Source organism: Lynx canadensis, chromosome A1 (genome assembly GCF_007474595.2).
Source record: "Lynx canadensis isolate LIC74 chromosome A1, mLynCan4.pri.v2, whole genome shotgun sequence".
Taxonomy (NCBI): domain Eukaryota; kingdom Metazoa; phylum Chordata; class Mammalia; order Carnivora; family Felidae; genus Lynx; species Lynx canadensis.
In genome coordinates, this window is record NC_044303.2 from 179,323,796 (window position 1) to 179,344,312 (window position 20,517).

General features: G+C 51.3%; 1 protein-coding gene across 1 annotated transcript; it reads right to left on the reverse strand.

Moving 5' to 3' along the window:
• Positions 1-1,121: 1,121 nt before the first annotated feature.
• On the reverse strand, positions 1,122-4,856 carry FOXI1 (forkhead box I1). The gene is made up of 2 exons (XM_030327750.1): positions 4,232-4,856; positions 1,122-2,751 (listed from the first exon to the last, which is right to left on the reverse strand). Exons 1-2 carry the CDS (start codon positions 4,806-4,808, stop codon positions 2,192-2,194), a joined length of 1,137 nt encoding a protein of 378 aa, XP_030183610.1. The 5' UTR covers positions 4,809-4,856; the 3' UTR covers positions 1,122-2,191.
• Between the last annotated feature and the right edge of the window lie 15,661 nt (positions 4,857-20,517).

The window sequence follows — 20,517 nt, forward strand, 5'->3', positions numbered from 1 at the left end:
CTTGTGGCGAGGCTGGGCTTTCAGCACTAGGTGCAGTGGGTTAGAGTTTCAGCCACAGCAGCATTTGAATCCTGGCTGTGAGTCCTGGATCAAGTTACAGAATCTCTCCAGGCCTCAGTTTTCTCATCTCTAAAATGGAGATAATACTGTTGGTTTCATTGGAATACTCAAAGGATTAAATGCAATAAAACAAGCCAAGTCCTAACATAGCGCCTGACACATAGTAAACCTTTCATGAGTGCTATTATTACCATCAGTGTTATTGCTATTGTCGTTGTTTACCACCTGACCTCTGTCACTCTAGGGAAAGAGAGCTCCTGCCGAAGTCTGAGTGGGCAGCTTGGCATGGCTTGTGCAGGTGGCCAGGGAGCCTGGGTTTGAGCCTTCTGCATGCATGCCCCAGGCGGAGACTCCAACTAGAAACTTCCAGCTGCCATGGACAGGTCCTTCAGCATGCACTGTGCCAGCAGCCCAGGGAATCGCCAATATACACACACATGGGCTGCTGTGAGCATAAAAGAGCTCCCACCTGCACAGCACTTGGCCAGGTGCCTGCCTAGAGCCCTCAGTGAATCACAGCCAACAGCACTGTTGTGATTGCCACTAGGCGTAGCCATGTCCAAGGTGCAGGAGTCAGACGCCCTGGGCAGGGACAGGCTGTGGACTCCAGGCAAGTGGTTCAACCATCCTGATCCTCAGTTTTCTCCTTTGTATAATGGGACCAGTAGCACCCCTTTCACAGGGTTACGAGGGGGATTACACAGAGCACAGCTATGAGGGTTGCTTGAGCTTCAAAGACAGTCATGCTCAGTTCCTGTTTTGTGTCCAATATGGATGGCTTCCTTCATGCACTTACCCCACCCCTGCAAGTGCCCCTCTTTTCACTGGGGACATTTGTCCCATCTCCACGTTGGTGGCGAGGAAGACAGAATCCTTGACGCCCATTCTTTCTCTGTCTCCTGGCCCCAAAACCTTCAGCTCCAGGCTGCACTTGGCTCCATGATTAGTCGACCAGCAGCTAAGAGACAGGAAAACTCAAAAGGAAGGGACATGCACAGTGTTTTTTGTTTTTGTTTTTGTTTTAATTAAAAAGAAAATAAGAAAACAAAAACACTTCCCAGGGTATGCTGTGATGACACATCACGGGCGTGTAAATACATATAAAAATGAGAAAAAATCCCAGGAGCTGCAGACATGGACCCCTGTGCAGTGGGCTATAGGTCCCTCCCTTGAGGCTTTGTTTCCTCAGACGTTCACCTCTCCTGGGCTATAAAAAAGGAAGCGCTCATTCAGCCTTGTTTCTCTTGGAAGACTCAGCCACTTTCAGCTCACTGGTCCATGACATGAACACAGGAAGCTGGGCTTTACAAGATTTTGTAAGTGGACAGTGCTGGGGTGGGGGTATGGGGTACGTGCCTCCTCTCCCTGCCCTGCTCAAGGTCTCTGGGGCTGGGGAAGTGATGTCCCCCTGTGGGGAGAGGTGGGACACACTGTCCTTCAGGGGCATGAGCTTGGGCTTTCCTCCTGAATGGCAGCAAAAGAAGTGCCTACAGGTAAGTTGGGAGCCCCAGAACAAGGACTTGGAGCAGGACTGGATGTGCCTGGGGCCAGGGCTAAATTTTGATGGACAGCCATAGGGCAGTGGATGTGCTTGCCTTATAAGCAGCTGACACACTGACCTGCCTTGACTGTTCAACCAATTGCTCCATTCCTGCCTTTGTTCACCCAAACTCTGGGGGTCATACAGACCCAGACTCGACTCATGACTCTGTCACTTACTAATCTGTATAATCCTGTGAAGTTACTTAGCTTCCTAGAGCCTCAGTATCCTCATCTATTAAAGGAGGAGATTCATTTGAACCCCACAGGGTAACTGTAAATAGTAAGTGTGCTCATGCCTTTAAAGAGCGTAGCATAGCACCTGGCACATAGTAAGTACTCAACAAATGGCTGCCATGATTACTGCTATCAGGAGCACCAGTATTTCCACTGCAAAGTTGGTGAGTATGTGTGTGGACGTATGTGAGATAAACAGAAGGTTTACACAGTGTTCTAGGGGAAGGATGAATTGCTCTGAGCTTCCTGTGTATGCCTGGGTAGTTGAGAGTCTTGGACCACAGCGATGCTGGCATGGGAGGCCTCAACTGCTTTCCTCCCATGCATGTCCATGTGGTTCAGGAGCTGTTCTGTTCTAAACCTCAGTGCCCTCCCTGGGGTAGAGGACACTGTTTGTGTTGATGCTGTTGTAGAAATGAGGGCTGAACTGGTTGAGGACAGAGCCTCCATAGCCGAGAGCGTTGGTGGGCATGGGGTTGGCCCATTCGCCCCCACCCCCATGGCTGCTGAGGTTGGTGAGTGGGGTGTAGGAGCTGAAGTTCAGCAAGTTCTGCCCCATCTTGTCAGCGGGCTCAGGGCTCAGTCCTGGTGTTGCCACAGGGCGGCTCACCGGGCTCGAACCGCTCACATAGGCTGTCATGGTGGAGAGGAAGTTGTTGAGGCATGGGGTACCCGACGGGGGAGGTGAGGACTGCTTCTCTGGGGAGCTCGTGGTGCCTGGTGACGCACTGTCCAAGATGTCCTGGGCCTCTGTGGTCTTCGGGCTGCCCGCCAGGAGGCTGCTGTCTGTTTTCTCCGAGGCCAAGGATCCCGTGCTGGAGGAGACATCTGATTTTCTCTTCCTCTTCCTGCGGAAGTTTCCATTATCAAACATCTTCTCACAGTTGGGATCCAGGGTCCAGTAATTCCCTTTGCCTGGCACAAAAGTGGGAGAGGTTAAGTAGAGAGATGGACAAAATGCTCTGCTCCCGTTTCTGTGTAGCGTCACAAACTAAACACCAAAGAAACACACGCAAAAGGCAGAACAAAAGGCAGGGAGAGAGACACAGAGGAATAGTGTACAGGAAACACAGGGATCTTTAGCTCAGCTCCCTGCTCACAACTGGGCCCTCTGGGAGCACAGAGGCATGAGCCATGAAAGTGCTTACAATTCGGGCCTCTGGGAGACGTTCAGGGGCTGGGGGAATGGAGAGGGAGGGGCTCCTTCCATTGCTGACGTGGAAGAAAACTAAGGAAACACTTCAGGGCTCCCTGAAAGTTTTGGGCATGGAGTCCAAGGGTGGACTTGAGTCCTGGCTTTGCTCCTAAGTGGTGGAGGGACTTTGGGCAAGCCTCAGTTTCCTAGTCTGAGAAGTGGGTCGGTTGTACCAGTCCCTTCTTCCTCAGGCTGACTGTGAGAAAGGGCTGATGCTAGACGTGTAGCTGGGCTGCATCACCATGAGGTGCTGTCCAGAGGTAAGGCCTGAGCTCAGCCTGCGGGTGAGGCCAGTCATTGGACTGGACACTTGCCTTCCCCTGGGGCCCCAATAGTTCTACCCTTGTTAGCCTCGAAGTGGGTGAAGGTGGGGGCTCTGAGCCATGCCCTGGCTTCCTGTGGGGGAAAAAGAATGGACTTCAATTCTGGGAAATGCATAGCTGAGTTTTTAACGGCCCTGTATGGCCATTCTGTATGGCCCTGAATTTTAGAAAGTCATCATTAAAAAGGAAAAGTTCACAGTCTTTGGTGGTAGAGAGACCTCCACTCAGCTTCAGGCTCCATGGCTATCCCTCCATTCTGTGTCACCTTAGGCAGGATGCCTCTAAGTGTCAGTCTCCTTATCTGTACAATGGGTTTAATAAGAGCTATCCTGCAGGGTTGCATTAAAGAAGGTTATGTACAGCAGGCAGCACAATGTGGCCCATGCTTATTCAAAAAAGTTAGATCTTCTCCAAGAAGGCTGGGGGTGCCCTTGGGCTTGGCCTAGTCCAACTCACCCCAAGGACTTTCTATGAGCTGAGGGCTGGGGACTCAGATTAATCATAACAATTACTATAGTCTACTGGGTGCTTGTTAGCACCAAAATCCCTGCATACATTATCTCATGACCCCCATCACAGGCTTGGAAAGGAGCCACTGTTACCTTCCCTATTTTGCAGGTGGGGAAACTGAGGCTCAGGGACCTAAAATGCTGGAAGTTGCTGGCTGGTCCGTGGTCCAGCCAAGGTCAAAACCCAAATCTGCCCCCTGGGCTCTCCCAGTCTCCTTCACTAACAACCCTGAGCCCCCTGTCTTGGGGGGACACAGCCATATCAGAACTGTCTAGAATGGGGTGCTGCTTTGGAATGACATGAACCTTCCCTGGGGGTGTCGGAGGCTTGCCCCACCCACTCCACACTGCGCCCGCAGCCCCCTTACCCGGGTCGTCCTCATCGCGGGGCACCTTCTTGAAGCAGTCGTTGAGAGACAGGTTGTGGCGGATGGAGTTCTGCCAGCCGGCCTTGCTTTTGTTGTAGAAGGGGAAGTTGTCGGCCACGTACTGGTAGATCTGGCTGAGGGTGAGCCGCTTGTCGGGCGCCCCGTGGATGGCCATGGCGATGAGAGCCGAGTAGGAATAGGGGGGCCGCACCAGCTTCATCAGCTCCTCCTGCGAGGGGATGGGCAGCCAGCCCAGGTCGCCGCCCCCCAGCCCAGACATGCCTGGCAGCAGCTGCCTCTGCACACCGTAGGCCTGGGGCAGGAAGGGGCTGGTGTTGGTGCCCGACAGGTAGGGTGGCGGAGTCATGGCCGGTCCATTGAGCCAGAGGTAGGGGTTGGGGGTGGCCCCGTACTCGCCACCCCCCTCGAAGGAGGGGGGCCGCTGAGGGCTGGGCACGCCCTGTGGATGGAAGAAGTTCTCATAGTAAAGGCTCATCTCGGGGGGCTCCTGGCCGATGCTGGGGAACTGGGGGCTGCAGCGAGGTGGGGAGGGTGCCGGGAGGTCGAAGGAGCTCATGCTGGGGCTGGGCTCGGCCGGAGCCACCTGCCTGGCACCTGCACAGGGGAGCTGTCCCTGACAGGTGCTCTGCTGGCCCAGCCTCCCACTTATACCCCTGCAGGCTTGGCCTGTGGGCCCCACCCAGGGGCGGCCACCTGCTGCAGACCCGCCCCCTCCTCCAACAGCCCTGAGAGCCAAGGGGAGGGGGCCTCCTGGCCAGGCCCACTGCGCGTGCTCAGACCGGTGCTATAGCTGATGTCCACAGTGCCCAGGGTGCCCCTCTTCCTTTTCTCTCTTCCCAGTTCCCCTCGCCCCCTTATCTCTCTCCTTTCTCCTCGTCACCTGGTTCGCCTTGTTTCTCCTTCATTCTGTCTCTCTTCCCGTTGTCTCCTCACTTGTCTCTCCCCTTTCCTCCCCTTCTTTCATTCTTAATGTCCTCTCTGCATCTCCTTCTCTCCTTCCCTCCTTGCTGCCAAATTCTTTCCCTTCTCTTCCTCCCCCTTCTCCGGATTCTGTCTTTTCAAAGCACTGTTCTGGACACCTCTCCTTCCCTTCCTTCTTTCTCTCTCTGAGTTTGTTTCTATCTCTTTCTACTTCTCTGTCCCCTCTTGCTCACCTCCTGTGTGTTTCTGCTTCTCTCAGCTCTCTTTCACTCCTGTCTCTGTCTCTCAGTTCCTGTGTGTCACTTTCCCTGTCTCCTGTCCGCTCTTCTTGCCCACTCCGACCCCTCATTCTCCGCCCCCTCACTCAGACTGGATGAGGCACTTTACGGGAAGCCACATCTTTGGGTCTTCTGAAGTGAAGACACACTTTCTGGAGTTTCAGGAAAGAGCCTGGCCTTGGAGAATCAGAAGAGCAGAAAGGAGCCTGGCCAGAGTGGGCAGCTGGTTGGCTGTAGGCACCCTGTGTGCACCCACACACACCACCCAGGGCAGGCAGGCTGACAGGGCTTGTGGACAGGCCTGGGGATTGTCCTGGAGGAACAGCAGGGCCCATCAAGACAGTGACCAAAGGAAGAGACTGTGAATGGGCTTCTGGGGAAGATGAGAGAGAACTTGCACTCTGAAAGTTTCTTTCTGCCTGCAGGGGCCAAGCAGGCCCCCAGGCCACTATCTGATCAAAGGCCTTTCATGTTTCAGATTGCAGCCCCCCCCCCCCCAGAGCTGAGGCCTGGAGGAGAGCCCTCCACCCCTCAACTCACCATTCTCCTCACACCATCTCTGCCTCAGGCTCTCGAAGCGGGAGTCCAGCTCTCCCTGCTTCTCCGTGTTACGGTCGGTCCCTCTCCTCCCTGGGCTTCGTTCTCCTCCTGGAGCTTAGAGATGGCTTGCCCCAGCCTTCCTTCATCCCAGGCAGGCTCTCAGCTTGAGGGGAGGGGAGTGGGCCCCTTCTCAGAGGGTAGGCAGCTGTCCCTGAGCAGGCTTTGGTACAGCCTGAGTACTTCTCTCTTGGATCAGCAGATTGGAAGAAAGTTCCAGTCCGCTTTCTCTGGTCACCACCACCTCCCTCCTGCCCTCCTACCTTCCTTCTCCCCATTCAACTTTGTCTCACTCCTCCAGACCCCATGTGCCTGAGGGGGAAGAAGGAGGTCACTTCCCGTGTTAGCTGGAGGGGCTGCCTCTCAGGGAATCCCCCCTTCCCCAGCTGTCTGCTCTCCTCTACAGCTGTGTCAGGAGACTGACGTGTGGGAAACCTGAGGGCCATGGAATGCATCTCGTTTGCAGCATATTAGTGCTCGGAGGATGAGTTCAGGTAACTGGATGGGAGGGGTCCTCCCAGGTCCTGAGAAACCACCTGTCCCCACTGGGGAACAGTGGATGAAGTGACTCCAAAAGGGCTTGTCTGCCCAGGTTAGGCATGGGGTAAGCATACTGCGCCTTCTCTCAGAAGAGTAAAGCAAAGGAGGCCCCATCTTTGTTTCAAGTTTCTCTGCTGGGCCTGGCTTGCTGGGGGGGGGGGGGGGGGGGGGGACATGACTCTTTAAGAAACAGTCACATTAGAGACCACCAATATAGACCCCAGGTCTGATGGTATAGCTAACTGTACAGCCAGACCCTGCCATCTACAGCTCACAGTCACAGCACCCCAAGTCATGTGACAAGTTCACAGTCAAGCTGGTCAGGAGCCCTTCTCCTAACCCCTTCATCCACCTTTTGCCTATTGCTGGGGTCTCCTTCTGGAGAGTCATTTTTTAAAAATTCTTTTTATTACATTTTTTTTAATGTTTATTTATTTTTGAGAGAGAGAAAGACAGACAGAACATGAACAGGGGAGGGGCAGAGAGAGAAAGACACAGAATCCAAAGCAGGCTCCAGGCTCCGAGCTGTCAGCACAGAGCCTGATGTGGGGCTCGAACTCACAGATTATGAGATCATGACCTGAGCCAAAGTCGGATGCCCAACCAACTGAGCCACCCAGGCGCCCCCCCCCCCAAAATTTTTTTTTAATGTTTATTTATTTTTTTGGGAGAGAGAGACAGCAGAGGAGGGAGGGGCAGAGAGAGACAGGGAGACACAGAATCTGAAGGAGGCTCCAGGCTCTGAGCTGTCAGCACAGAGCCCGACGTGGGGTTCAAACTCACAAGTCACGAGATCATGACCTGAGCCAAGATCAGACATTTAACCGACGGAGCCACCGAGGCACCCCTTGTAGAGGCACTTTTTTGAAGAAGCTCACCCAAGCCTCCCTGTTGCCCCTGGGCCTTGGTTCTTTCCACTGGAGATCAGAGAAAGCCTGGCCTGTCTTAGGAGTCCTGGCCCCATGTGCAGCCGACAGTCCTGAGTCCTGTGGCTGCAGCTCACAGCCTCTCATGTCCTCCCTCACCTGGCCACAGGATCAGGCCGTCAGGTCAGGGGTGCCCAGAGCTTCCCAGAGGCCCTTATCCCTGATTTTCATGAGCATTGCTGTGGTCTTCGGGGTAGGTGACAGGAGCTGGCTGTTCCTATCCCCAGGGGAGGTTTGGGAGTTACAGCCCAGATGCCCCCTGACGAGTCCTGGAGCCTCTGGGAAAGGTATCAAATGTCTCTATAAACGAGGGTCATTTTGTGGAGAAAACTATTTCAGGCTTTTGAATTTCCCACGAGTGGAAATCCTAACCTGAGAAACTTGAAGGAAATAAACAAAACGTTGGGCAGGTGTGGCCCTAGGGCAGCTTAGGGAGAGCTGAGGCTGAACTTTTCCTTCCAGAGGGAGGCCTCTGTGAATGAGAATGACCCCGAATTATGATATCTGGGATGGAGCAATAGAACATGAAAGACTCTGGGCTCTGGGCTTCTGTGGAGCTGGGTTCCACTCCCTGTCTTGCTATTGGTCGTTGTGTGATCTTAGCCACATTTCTTATCTTACAAGGCCTCGATTTGCTTACTGTTAAATGGAGCTGCACATCAAAACTGTCTCGTGGAGATTATACAGGAAAAAGTGATGTGATATGTATAAACTGTAGAGCCCGAGATCTGGCAACTCCTAGACGACAGGTGTTGCCAGGGAGGTGGCTCTGGGCAGGAGGCCTGGTGTCATCTCCTCCAGCCCAGGTTTCACCACTGGCTCTCACCTTGGGAAAATCTTGCCATTTGGGGTGACGCCTGGGGAAAGAAGGAAGGCCTGCCGCTGTCCTGGAGTACGTGCCCAGCACACAGCTGTGTGCACTGCTGGGCCCAGAAGCCCAAGGAAGCTCAAGGCCTACAGAGAGGGTGAATGTGCACAGGCCCCATCTAGACCATGGCTGGCCAGGGCCTCCACCCCTGGCCTTGACTTTTGTAGGGGTGGAGGAGTGTGTGAGGAAACAGGCGGGCGGTGGGGGGTGATGAATAACCAGAGACAGAGGAGGCGAGTGGGGTGTGATCTGGCCACTGCTGCATTGCAAGGCAGTGCAGGGGGCAGACAGACTTTGGAGCCAAACTTTCTGCATCTCAATGCTAATGGCTTCTTCTTCTTCTCCTCCTTCTCCTTCTCCTTCTCCTTCTCCTTCTCCTTCTCCTTCTCCTTCTCCTCCTTCTCCTTCTCCTTCTCCTTGTTTATTTATTTATTCTGAGAGAGAGAACGCACGAGCAGGGGACAGGGCAGAGAGAGAGAGGGAGAGAGAGAATCCCAAGCAGGCTCCTCACTGTCAGCGCAGAGCCCGACGCAGGGCTTGAACCCATAACCGTGAGATCATGACCTGAGCTGAAGCTGGACGCTCAACTGACTGAGCCACCCAGGTGCCCCCTGACTCTACTTCTTAATATGGCACTGCCTAGTTCCTTAATGACACTAGAATACCTCAGATAGCAACCGACCGTTCTGGGCCTGTTTCTCACCTGTGATGGAGAAAACCAGCTCCCTCCACGTGTTGCTTTGAGGACTAAGTCCCAGAGAGTTGGCACATGCTCAGTAAACATGAGCCCTCATCAGGGACTCAGGAGCCTGAGGGTGGGGGAAAAGGCCGGTGCCCACCAGCTGGGGCTACCGCATTCTCAGGCTCACGGACGTTACCTGCCTTCTCCCCAGTTTCCCTTCGGTAGGGGCTTGGCTTCTAGAGCTCTTTTCCTTTCTACACATATGACACAAGTAGCTTCTGAGTCCCACGGTTTCCAGGTCGGGATGGGGCATCAGGGGATTTGGGACTAGCTTCGTCTCTGTGCCAGTTTCTTTACCTGTAAAAATGAGTATAAGAAACTGCGGTTTTACTACCTACTGTCTACAAATAGTCGTCTATGAACAGCTATGAGTTGTCATCTGGGCGTCCTTTTTTTTTTTTTTTTTTTTTTTTCAACGTTTATTTATTTTTGGGACAGAGAGAGACAGAGCATGAACGGGGGAGGGGCAGAGAGAGAGGGAGACACAGAATCGGAAATAGGCTCCAGGCTCTGAGCCATCAGCCCAGAGCCTGACGCGGGGCTCGAACTCACGGACTGCGAGATCGTGACCTGGCTGAAGTCGGACGCTTAACCGACTGCGCCACCCAGGCGCTGGGCGTCCTTTCTTGCTCACCAAAGCTGTGTCTCAGAATATGCTGGGGCTTGCCATGGGGCCGGCTTCTCTGTCCCAAGTGTGGGCTTTGAGGAAGTCTGGCCCAGGCGTCAGCCAGGTTGACTCTCATCCTGGTGCTCTCTCCTCTCTGCTGTTGTGGCTTCTGGTTGAGCTTGAGGCTAGAGAAACATAGACATATACCGCCCTCTGGTGGCCATCTATTTAAAAGCAGGGAGCGGAGAGCAGAGATTCCATGACCTTTCCGTGACCTCGAAGGGGCACGTTACGGAAATGAACAACACATTCAAAGGAGCAATTGTGCCCTGGGGGCAAAAAAAAGAAACCCACTTTCATTCCACTGCGAAGGAAATAGTGGGAACTGGATTATCAGTGCAGCAAAATGTCTTAGAAGTCAGCCAAGTGGCAATCGCACTAGTAGGAATTAAAATCCAATTCCTCAGATCGTGTTTTCCGAGTGCCTTGCCTTGCTTAATCTCTGAGCCTGTGCTCCCTCCTCTGTACAATGAGGATAACCAGGGTCACCTCCTTCAGAGGGCTGTTGCAAGGACTGAATGAGACAGCCCAGGAAAGGCCTCTGATGTGCTTGGCAGTAAGTCATCACCTCACGCATTCAGCAAATACTATTTGATCATCCCTACAGCAGCATTTCTGGGGGGTGCGGGACACTGTTACAGCCACACAGTGTTGAGGCTCCTGATTTTTCATCTTTGTGCAGTACCTGTAGTTTGATTTACTTACTAACTTTTTAACTGGCTCTCAAACTTTTTTTTTTTTTTTTACTTAACGAATTTATTAAAAAAAATTTTTTTTGACATTTATTTATTAGAGAGACACAGAACATGAACATGGGAAGGGCAGAGAAAGAGGGAGACACAGAATCTGAACCAGGCTCCAGGCTCTGAGCTGTCAGCACAGAGCCCCAGGTGGGGCTTGAACTCACAAACCACGAGGTCATGACCTGAGCTGAAGTCGGACGCTTAACTGACTGAGCCACCCAGGTGGCCCTTAACGAATTTATTTTGAAGATAAACTGTATATGACTTTTGGAAATGGGTCATCAGTAATCAGTATCGCTTGCCATAAATAGAATGAGAAGAATTAGCCTTTATCTAGAGTTTACAATGTGCTGGGCACAGCCCGAACTGTTACCCATTATCTCATTCAGTGGTCGCTGTAATCATCCCCATTTTATAGATGAGCAAACTGAGACAGTACAGGCCTAAGCCTGCTCACTCTTTGCAAGAAGGTGAGACCAGCAAGCATTAGGAAGGGGATGAAACACAGGCCAAGGACTATCTCCTTGGAGAAGGTACAGGGATCAGAAGAGAATAGAAAGGAAGAGATTTTTCTCATCATGAGAGTGGTAGACAGAATAATGACTGCCCCCTGCCCATCACAGGATGTCAGCCCAGATCCCCAGAACGTGAATTTGCCATCTTCCAAGGTAAAGGGGACTTTGCAGAAGTGATTAAGTTAAAGACCACAGGGACCAAGAAGCCTGCATTATCCAGGTGGGTCCAATGTAATCAGAACTGTCCTCACAAGAGAGAGACAGGGAGATCCGGTAACAAGAGATGCGACAATGGAGGCAGAGATTAGAGCAATGTGGGCATGAGCCAAGGAATGCTACCTGCTTTGCAGCTTTTAGAGGTTGGAAGAGGCAAGAAAATATACTGTCCCCTGGCATTTCTGGAAGGAACCAGCCCTACTGTCATCTTGATTTTCACCCATTAGACTTATTTCTGGGGGCGCCTGGGTGGCTCAGTCAGCTGAGTGTCCCACTTGGCTCAGGTCATGATCTCACAGCTCGTGAGTTTGAGCCCCGCGTCAGGCTCCATGCTGACAGCTCGGAGCCTGGAGCCTGCTTCTGCTTCTGTGTCTCCCTCTCTCTCTGCCCCTAACCCACTCGCATTCTGTCTCTGTCTCTCTCAAAAATAAATATTAAAAAAAAAAAAAGACTTATTTCTGATTTCTGATCTCAAGAACAGTAAGAGAATAGATCTGTGTTGTTTTAAGCCACTAAGTTTGCAATAATTTGTTACACCAGCAACAGGAAACCAATACAATTGGATTCCATGTTACGTGGAGCTGTGACCCTGCCCACCAGTGATCCCCTCCCAGGCCACCAGGGCCTTTGTCTTATACTTGGGGAAACACAGTCTGGTCAACAAGAAGTCCCCTACCTCCCTTCCCCCACCTCTTGGTGAAGAACACAGGTCGGGGCCGTGGATTTAGGGGTTTGGTCACTTATTTCATTCTGGGACTTTTATGGGTTGTGGTGGACCCTCTGGGCCTCAGTTTCCTCATAAGCAATTGGAAGGCAATGCTGTGTGATTTTCAAGGCCCTGCCCAGCAGGTCCTACCTATGGAGCTCATTAAAAGGCATTCTCCTGGGCCCAGGCCCCAGAGATTCTGACTTGTGAGGCCCGGGTGGGGCCTGGGCACCAGTGCTCCGAAGCATACCCAGCTTAGAGAGCAAGCTATCTGGGGATCCAGCCCCTGTGCCCAAAGTCATCCCTCAGAAAACTGCCCTCAACCGCCTGTTCCTTGGAGCCCATAGCATCAAGCCCCTGATCTACTGCTTCCAAGCTGTGTGATCCAGGACAAGGGCCTGTGCCTCTCTGGGCCTATTTCCTCACCTGTAATTTGGGACCAATAGTAATCTATACTTCAGAAGGTGGTTGTGAAATTTCAGAAATTCAGGACAAAATGCTGAGAAGACTGCCTGGCACATAGTAGGTGCCATGCACGTTGCCTCTCAAGTTACTGGTTCCTCAGCATGGTGTTCAGGACCGAGCACGCCCCCAGCCTCAGCCAACCTCTCCTGTCTCATTCTTGCCTACTCTCGGTGCCCTTCCTTGGCTCGTGGCCATGTGAGCTTCTAATGAGCCCTCAGGTCCAGGCACCTTCCCTTTGTCTGGAATGCCCTTCTTCTCCACCTGGAGAACCCTGACTTAACCTTTCAATGCCAACTCAACGCCATCTTCCCAAGGAAGCCTTCCTCTTGGTGTCCAGGCCGCTGTTTCTTCCCTCCGGTTTCCCTCCATACCAGGAACCGGTTCAGCCTTTGCCATGATGGCCAGTTTATTGCCTGACTTCACTATGGGGCCTGCAGTCCCTTGAGGTAAGGATGGTAGTTTTTTCCAGGGCTTCGAACAATGTTTGTTTATTTTAAGTGTTATGTATGTATGTATTTTGAGAGAGAGAGAGAGAAAGAGAGAGAGAGAGAAATTCCAAGCAGGCTCCACACCGTCAGCACAGAGCCTGATGTGGGGCTTGAACCCACAAACTGTGACATCATGACTTGAGCTGAAACCAAGAGTCAGATGCTTAACTGGCTGAGTCACCCAGGTGTCCCGGGACTTTGGACAATGTCAAGCACAAATTAAGCTCTAAGCACATTTGTGAGGAGGGAGAATAGGCTGTGGGATGTCACTTTGCTTTCTTCTGTGGAAATTGGGGCCATCGTCGTGACTATCCCAGAGGGTCTCCATAAATCAGAAATGAGTTGAGTCCTCTAAAGTGCTTGGCCCAGTGGCCTCCCACTCTCACCTGTGTGTCAGTGGTCACTGTGCTTACCCGGGGTCCAGCTGGGTGGATTTTCACCGGTGACCTGCCCAGAAGGCCATTCCTAAGATCAAGGGAAACCACACCTGTTCGTTTGTAAATATGGCCACAGCATTGAAAAGCCAAGCAGCCGCTTTTCCAGGAACCTAATGCTTTCCTCAGTGTTCACTGGTTTAAAGCCATTGTAATTAACATTAGATTTCTCATAACGTTCGACACCAAATATATTATTTATTTTTAATTTTAAATTCTTTTTAAGATCTGTGTGAATTTTGGGGGTCTATCATAGAGACAGATTTTTCATCCACTACATCCCTTCCCCTCAATTTCATAAATAGTGATAAATAACTGGACCCAACCCTCTTAAGAATTTTTCTCATTGGAATCACTAAGAAATAGAGTCTAAGGAAAACAATATGGTTTATTGTGCTTATTATTATAAGAGTTTGGTTATTAGACCTTATTATTATAAGGATTCTTTATTATAAGACTCTCAGTAAATAGAACACATTAATATTTTATAGATCACTATTGAAGTCTTTCAGCCTGGTACCTGCTCCATACGTTTGTTAAAAACAATTCTTGCCTTTTCTTTTTTTTTTTTAATTTTTTTTAAACGTTTATTTATTATTGAAAGACAGAGTCAGAGCGTGAGCAGGGGAGGGGCAGAGAGAGAGGGAAACGCAGAATCTGTAGCAGCTCCAGGCTCCAAGCTGTCAGCACAGAGCCCGATGTGGGGCTCGAACTCACGGACCACAAGATCCTGACCTGAGCCAAAGTCGGACGCTCAACCGACTCAAATTCTTGCCTTTTCTGTACTCTGTCCTGACTCCCAGGCGACAGGAGAAACCCGCCCTAACCTCCCAGCCCCATCCCCTCAAACGGGATGGTTTCCTTTAATGCCTGTGCCTCTGTTCTTCGCCTGCCCTACTCTCTTGCTTCTTGAGCCTACTTCTGACAAGAATCCTCGGGAGAGGACATTTGACTTCAGAGCTGGTACCTCCCCCTTCGAGTACCCCTCATTACCCCACTCCTGGGCTTCACTCCCCCAGAGGTGTTACTCTTAGCAGAATTTAAACTTCTCCATGTACGGACCCACCATGGCGGCTCCAATGGTGTGTGTCCCATCTAGAGACACTTGTACTTTGGGGATCACACTAATGGTGCTTTGTACTGAATACCCCTGATGAAGGGGTTCTGGAGAGGAGGTATACTGTTCTTTAGCCCCTGGTCTCAGAAGAATTTATGAGTGCAAGAGTGAGGAGTTCTCTGTGCACTTTTCCTGGATTATCTTTCCTTTGGGAAAGGGAAAGTGAGTGATTTTGGACCCAGTGGCCTTGGAAGTATACCACTTTGCATTGGTCAATAAATTCTGTTCACAAGAATATTTCAATTCCTTCCATTAGTAAACATCATCTCTTCAAGCAGAGTCCAACCGGGGGGCTGATGGCAACCTAGAGCCCCTCTCTAATGGGCAAGTCTTGGGAGTGAATCAATCACGAATCACTGAACCCTCACTTGGGCTTCAAGAATGAAGATAGTGATCACCGTGGCTGCTGTTGGGTCTCTAGCATGTGCTATGGCACCAGAGAATGGTAGGTGCTCCCTTGCTGTCGGTCAGTGTTGGGGTAGTTGTGTCTGGGGGGCATGGAGCTGTGGAGCAGAAGTGGGAGTGTGGGGTGCACCGTGGAAGGCCAGGACCTCGGAGAAGGCCATGTTCTTCCTGGTTGCTTAGTGCCTGAGACACTGCGGATCTCTTTGCAGGTCCCTAGAAGTCGCCCTGGCTGGGACACTGTGCAGGTCCAGAGCTGAGGTCTGTGCGTCACTGCTACTGTTTCTGCCACCAGCCAAGTGCACCCTCAGGAGAATCCCCCATACTGAGGATGCACCTCCTTGGATTGGGGGTGCCAGACCAGGGCGGGCAGGGGAGTGGTGCCTCTCCCAGCAGCACCAAAGCTCTACTGTAACCACCAAAGGTCTCTCTTGCCTCTTTTGAAAGAGCCTCTTGCCGACAGTGCAATATTTGGTGAGCCTGCAGGGCTGACTCACAGAGAGCTGACAAACACCGTTGCCCCACGGCCTTAGTTCCTCCAGCTGGCTTACTGTCTATCTGGCATCATTGTTTGTCACAGATGAGGAAACGGAGGCTTAGGGAGGCCAAGTGCCTTTTCCAAGGTCACGGTCTCTGATTACTTCTCTCCAGGAACCATGGATTCTTCTGGAATGACATTTCCTCATTAATGACCTTGGGGATTTCCCAGGAGAAAGGCAGAGACAAAGGGTGCTAAGCCAGCACACCAATTCTTCCGATTAGACTTCTCTTTCACTCTCTGCAAGCAAAAGCGACTACAGCAGTGGTGGGGCAGTCTTCCCAGCAGCTCCCAATCCCCAGCAAATGTTTTGAACACAAGGCTCAATGAAAGGGCGAGAGCGGTGAGGTCCGGCCCGGTGAGGCGTGGTCTGGCTGCTGTGATCCCCTGGGTTCCGGTGGGAGTGAGCTACACCTACTCCATGCTCTCCTCCGCGTCCTCCACCCCCTGGGGCCAGTGAGGATATGTATGGACGGGAAAGCCAGACCACCGCCCACCGACACCACACAGCCAGGCTGACCAGCCACAGTCCCTGGGCTTCTCGCCGATTGCAAGTTAAGTAAAACGTCACATTAGGCAGTGCGAGATCCGTCTTCCCAATGCTGCCAAAGGGACTGGAGAATGGGGCCTGGAAGTGCGGGGAATTGGTTCATCTTCACTCCGACCAGAGAGAAACAGGAGATGGAATCTTCTCCATGTAGCCTGCCCAGGGCTGTGAGAGCGGACGAGGAGATACACCTGTGAGCAACGTTTCTGCAGCTTGTCGTGAAGCCGTGGCCAGCACAGCCATGTGGCATCTTGAATTGCCCCCGTCCTTCCCTGCCTCACTGTTCTTTTCCCTCCCTCTTGCTGCCTGGGCATGCCCTCCCGGATAAAGGGTCAGCTTCCGATCCTTGGGTTATGTTTTCTTGGTTAGCACTTCTCAAATTTTTACGTGTGTGTGTATCACCAGGGGCTTTTGTTAAAATGCAGTGCCAGTTCGGTGGGCCTGGGTGGAGCCCGGGATTCTGCATTTCTAACCGGCTCCCAGGGATGCCATGAGGAAGCTCTACAGACTAGTCTAAATCGTGAGATCCTAGGGGACTCGGGCTATCATAATTGGAACCAGGAGTGGATTTAGGAAATACAGTTTCCAGATGGGGTTTTGGAACTACAGTGGCCTTGTGTCTAAAGGCAATAGGGACCTCACAGTAGGTGGGGGGGTAATAGCTCCTAGCATGCAGTGATGTCATAATCCCTCTTGCTTCCGCCCACAAAATGAGGTGTGAGTGGAGCATGGTATTGGGGGATGAGGCAACTGAGGTGCTGAACTAGTTCCAGAGTCGTGATAATTACAAAAACTGTAGGGGCTCAGGTCATGATCTCAAGGGTCATGAGTTCAAGCCCCACATCAGGCTCTGTGCTGGCAGCACGGAGCCTACTTGGGATTCTCTGTCTCTTCCCCCCTTTTTCTCTGCCCCTCCCCTGCTCATGCTGTCTTTGTCTGAAAATAAATAAATAAAAACTTAAAGCAAAAATTAGAAAACAAAACCAAACCGTAGAGTAGGGTGGCTTCTTACCATGGCCCAGGAGATCTTCCAAATAGAATGTGGTGGGCTAGGACAGCTGCAGGCATGTTCTCCAAGTCTAAGTGCCTCTGCATTAGTTTCCTATTGTAATAAACTATCACAACTTAATGTCTTAAAGCAACACAAATTTGTTATTTTAGATCTGTAGACCAGAAGTCTGGGCTAAAATCAGGGTATTGACAGAGCTGTGTTCCCTCCAGAGTCTTGAAGGGAACATCTATTTCCTTGCCTTTTCCCCCTTCTAGAGGTTTCCAGCATCCCTTGGCTCACGGCCCCTTCATCCACCTTCAAAGCCAGCAATGGGCAATGACTTCATCTCACTCCTCATCCCCTGTCTCTCTCCCACTGCCTCCCTTTTCTGCTTTTAAAGACCCTTAGGATGACATTGGGCCCACCCAGGTAATCCAGGAGAACCTCCCTATTTTAAGGTGAGTTGATAAGCAACTTTAACTCCATCTGCAACCTTGGCTCCCCTTTGCTATATAACATATTTGTAGGTTCTGGGATTAGGGGGTGGTCATCTTTGGGGGGCCATTATGCAGCCCCTGTGGGAGTTTTCAGAGACACTATTTCATGAAGTTGCAAAGCACACTGTGCTGAAATCAGGCCAGAGTCGGAGTACAAGGGTGAAAGAGTCTCACAGATACTAATGCAAAGCCTCAGCAAGTCTCCTGTGGTAGAGTCAGGGCAATGATAGGGAAAGAGCAGACCCTAGGGTCTGGTTTAGGACATGGGGTATATGAGCCTGAGGATCTTGAACCCTAACCTCCTGACGGACAGAAGCAGTCTCTTCTCTCTTGTCAGAAAGAAACAGCCTTCCCTCTCTTGGAGAGCTCACGGGCAGCACATGCTCTGCAGTTTGATGCTTATTCCTCTGGAAAACTGATGCCCCCTCCCCAGCCACCTCTCACCACCTCTACCCGGTAACCAGAGCCAGGTCCTGGCATAGCCTGAGAGGGGAACTATATGTCCTTCTTTGGGAGGGCACAGCTTATAAGCAAGGGATTAGGCATCTAACAGGTACTGGGAACATGCACAGGGATCGATCTGAGGGTGTCAAGGCTTAGGTGGTTGTATAAAATAAGGTTGGGTAGGAGAGAATTCACTAGCATAGGGCACTAGTTCCTTACTCTGGTTTCAGTGTAATGGTGAAAATGTCTGGAGTGGTTCTAACAGTTTTCGAAGACAGTTCCTTCAAGATTGAACTGATGGTGGCCCACAGTGAAAGGAGTGGAGATGCCAGAACTTCCTTGGCTTATTCAATGTTATTATTGAAGAAGGGGCCTGCCACCCCTCGCCCATGTGAGTGTCACCAATGTTTAGGTCTTCAGGGGTCAGGACATGCTGGGACATGCCATTGAATATACATGACAAGCTGTTGTATTTCACATTTCCTTACACTAAAAAAGAGGCATTGAAATTGAGGAGTCGTTTTGTATTTTTAGACATAAAAAAGTTGGGAATACTGCTTTAGACTATTCATCAAGTGACTTTGGAGTATGCCAATTTGAGCAGTGCCTAGAGCAAAAATAGTCCGCAGCAGGTCCAGGCTGTGGTTCAAGCAGTTCTGCCTCCAGAACCATACGACCCAGCAGGTCTGATGCTGCAGAATTATCAGTGGTAGACGTGGATGCCAAGTGGAGTCCCTGACAAGGGACTGCGACATATGATAATCACAGCACATACCTCTAGGAATCTAAAGCCAAGCTGTGTTCTCCTCAACCCTCTGTTTAAGAAATAGCTCCCAGAGTGCTACTGGGTCCTAGCAGAGGCTGACTCTCTAAGTGACAGAGCAACTGGAGATGTCCATCATGGGCGTCCTAGGTATCTCAGAGTCATAATGTGGGTCAACATGGCAAAAATCCATCATATTATTAGAATCCCACGGTACCTACTTTTGCTTCACCGATGTCTTTCCTTCAACCCAGACCTGTGGACCCAGGGAGGCGTTCCATATGGCCAACTTAAGGAGAGAGACAGGACTGAAGCCTTGTTCATGGACAGGGGGCCTGCTCTGTTGGTGCTAGGCAGGAATGGACCCATGGTGCTATTGGTTTACCTAATAGAGGGAGGCATGAGCTGAGATAGACATTCATACTCCCGGGCAGTAGAACATGGTTTGGCTGGGTGGTCAGAGGACTGAAAAGAATCGTGCTAGAAGATTGACTACTGGGATCTAGGGAGTAGGTACAGGCATAATCCAGCAGGAGTAGATTCAAAGCTTCCTTTCCACACTTTAATGCCCACCAGAAGGACCACTGATAAGGCAGACAACGATCGAGTGAATTGGATGACCAGTACTATCAGTCAGCCTTGCTCCTCAGCTATCACTTGCTTGCCCAATGGAGTACAGAACAAGCAGGCATGGAGGCCGTGTGTGGGTCCAACAACATGGTGTCCTTCTCATCAAGGATGATATAGTTGTTGCTCCTGCTGAGTGTCCAGCCTCCAGAAGCGGACTGACATTGAGTCTGTGACATGGCTCCATTCCTCAGGCCGGCATGGTAACTCCCCACCACCTTCTACTTCCTCCATTCCCCTTCCCCCTTTATCACCACCCTAGGATTGCATAGCCCCCAAATACGGGTCATCAGTCATTGCCTAAGGATCTGTTTCCTTGGGAACTGGAGCTATGACTGGAAGGCAGAGGCACCCAGTGTTCAGAAGGAACAACAAACAGATGTGTTACCGGTTAGGAGGTCTGGAAGGCAGAGCCCAGCCTGATTTTAGATGCTGGGAAGGCAATTTGTTTCCATCAATTTCTCTACTCTTTGCTGATAGAAGCCTAAAAGTCTGGAAGAAAGAAAGAAAGCTTCCACTCCCTGCTTAGAGAGAAGGCTTAAAAATGCCCCTCCCCTAAGAAGAGTAAATAAACTTGGTGCCCTGGATCACATTAAAGTGTGAATGGTAGATATCAGTTCTGTCTCAAAGGCAGAGGAAGGGACAGCAGAAAGCAAGGGGTCTCTGGGTGCCTAAACAGAGGATGAGGGAGTGCCACCAAGAGGAGATTACCTACAAGGAAACCACTGAGTTAGGCAGGGCTGATTCTAGATGGAGTCCTGCTGATCACAGCTAAGTGGCCTTGGAGAAGTCACTGAATTGTAGGATGAAAGGGTTGGATGAAATGATCTCCAACGGTCCCTGAAAACTCTCCATCAGGAAAGGAAAAGATGCATCAAGTGGATCCTTCCTCCCATCCCACCCGCCCCACCCTCCCTCCCTGGGAGCTCTGAGGCATCCTTATGTCCTTCCTTGGCAGCACTAGCTAGTTTCTGACAGACCTTGCTTATAGTAAGGGAACATCCAGGGGCACAAGGACAGTTGTGCTGGACGCATAGCCCCCACCCTCACCTATCCTGGGAGCCATCATAGGCATTGTGGGGGAGACTTTCACAATGGGTATGGAACGTACACAGTCTGACACTGAGGTTAAAGCCAGAAAGTGAACATATGGGTTAAGGTCACGAGGCTACAAGTGGACACAGCTGGCTGTGCCCCTCACTGGCTGGGTGACAAAGGCACACGGCTGGCTCC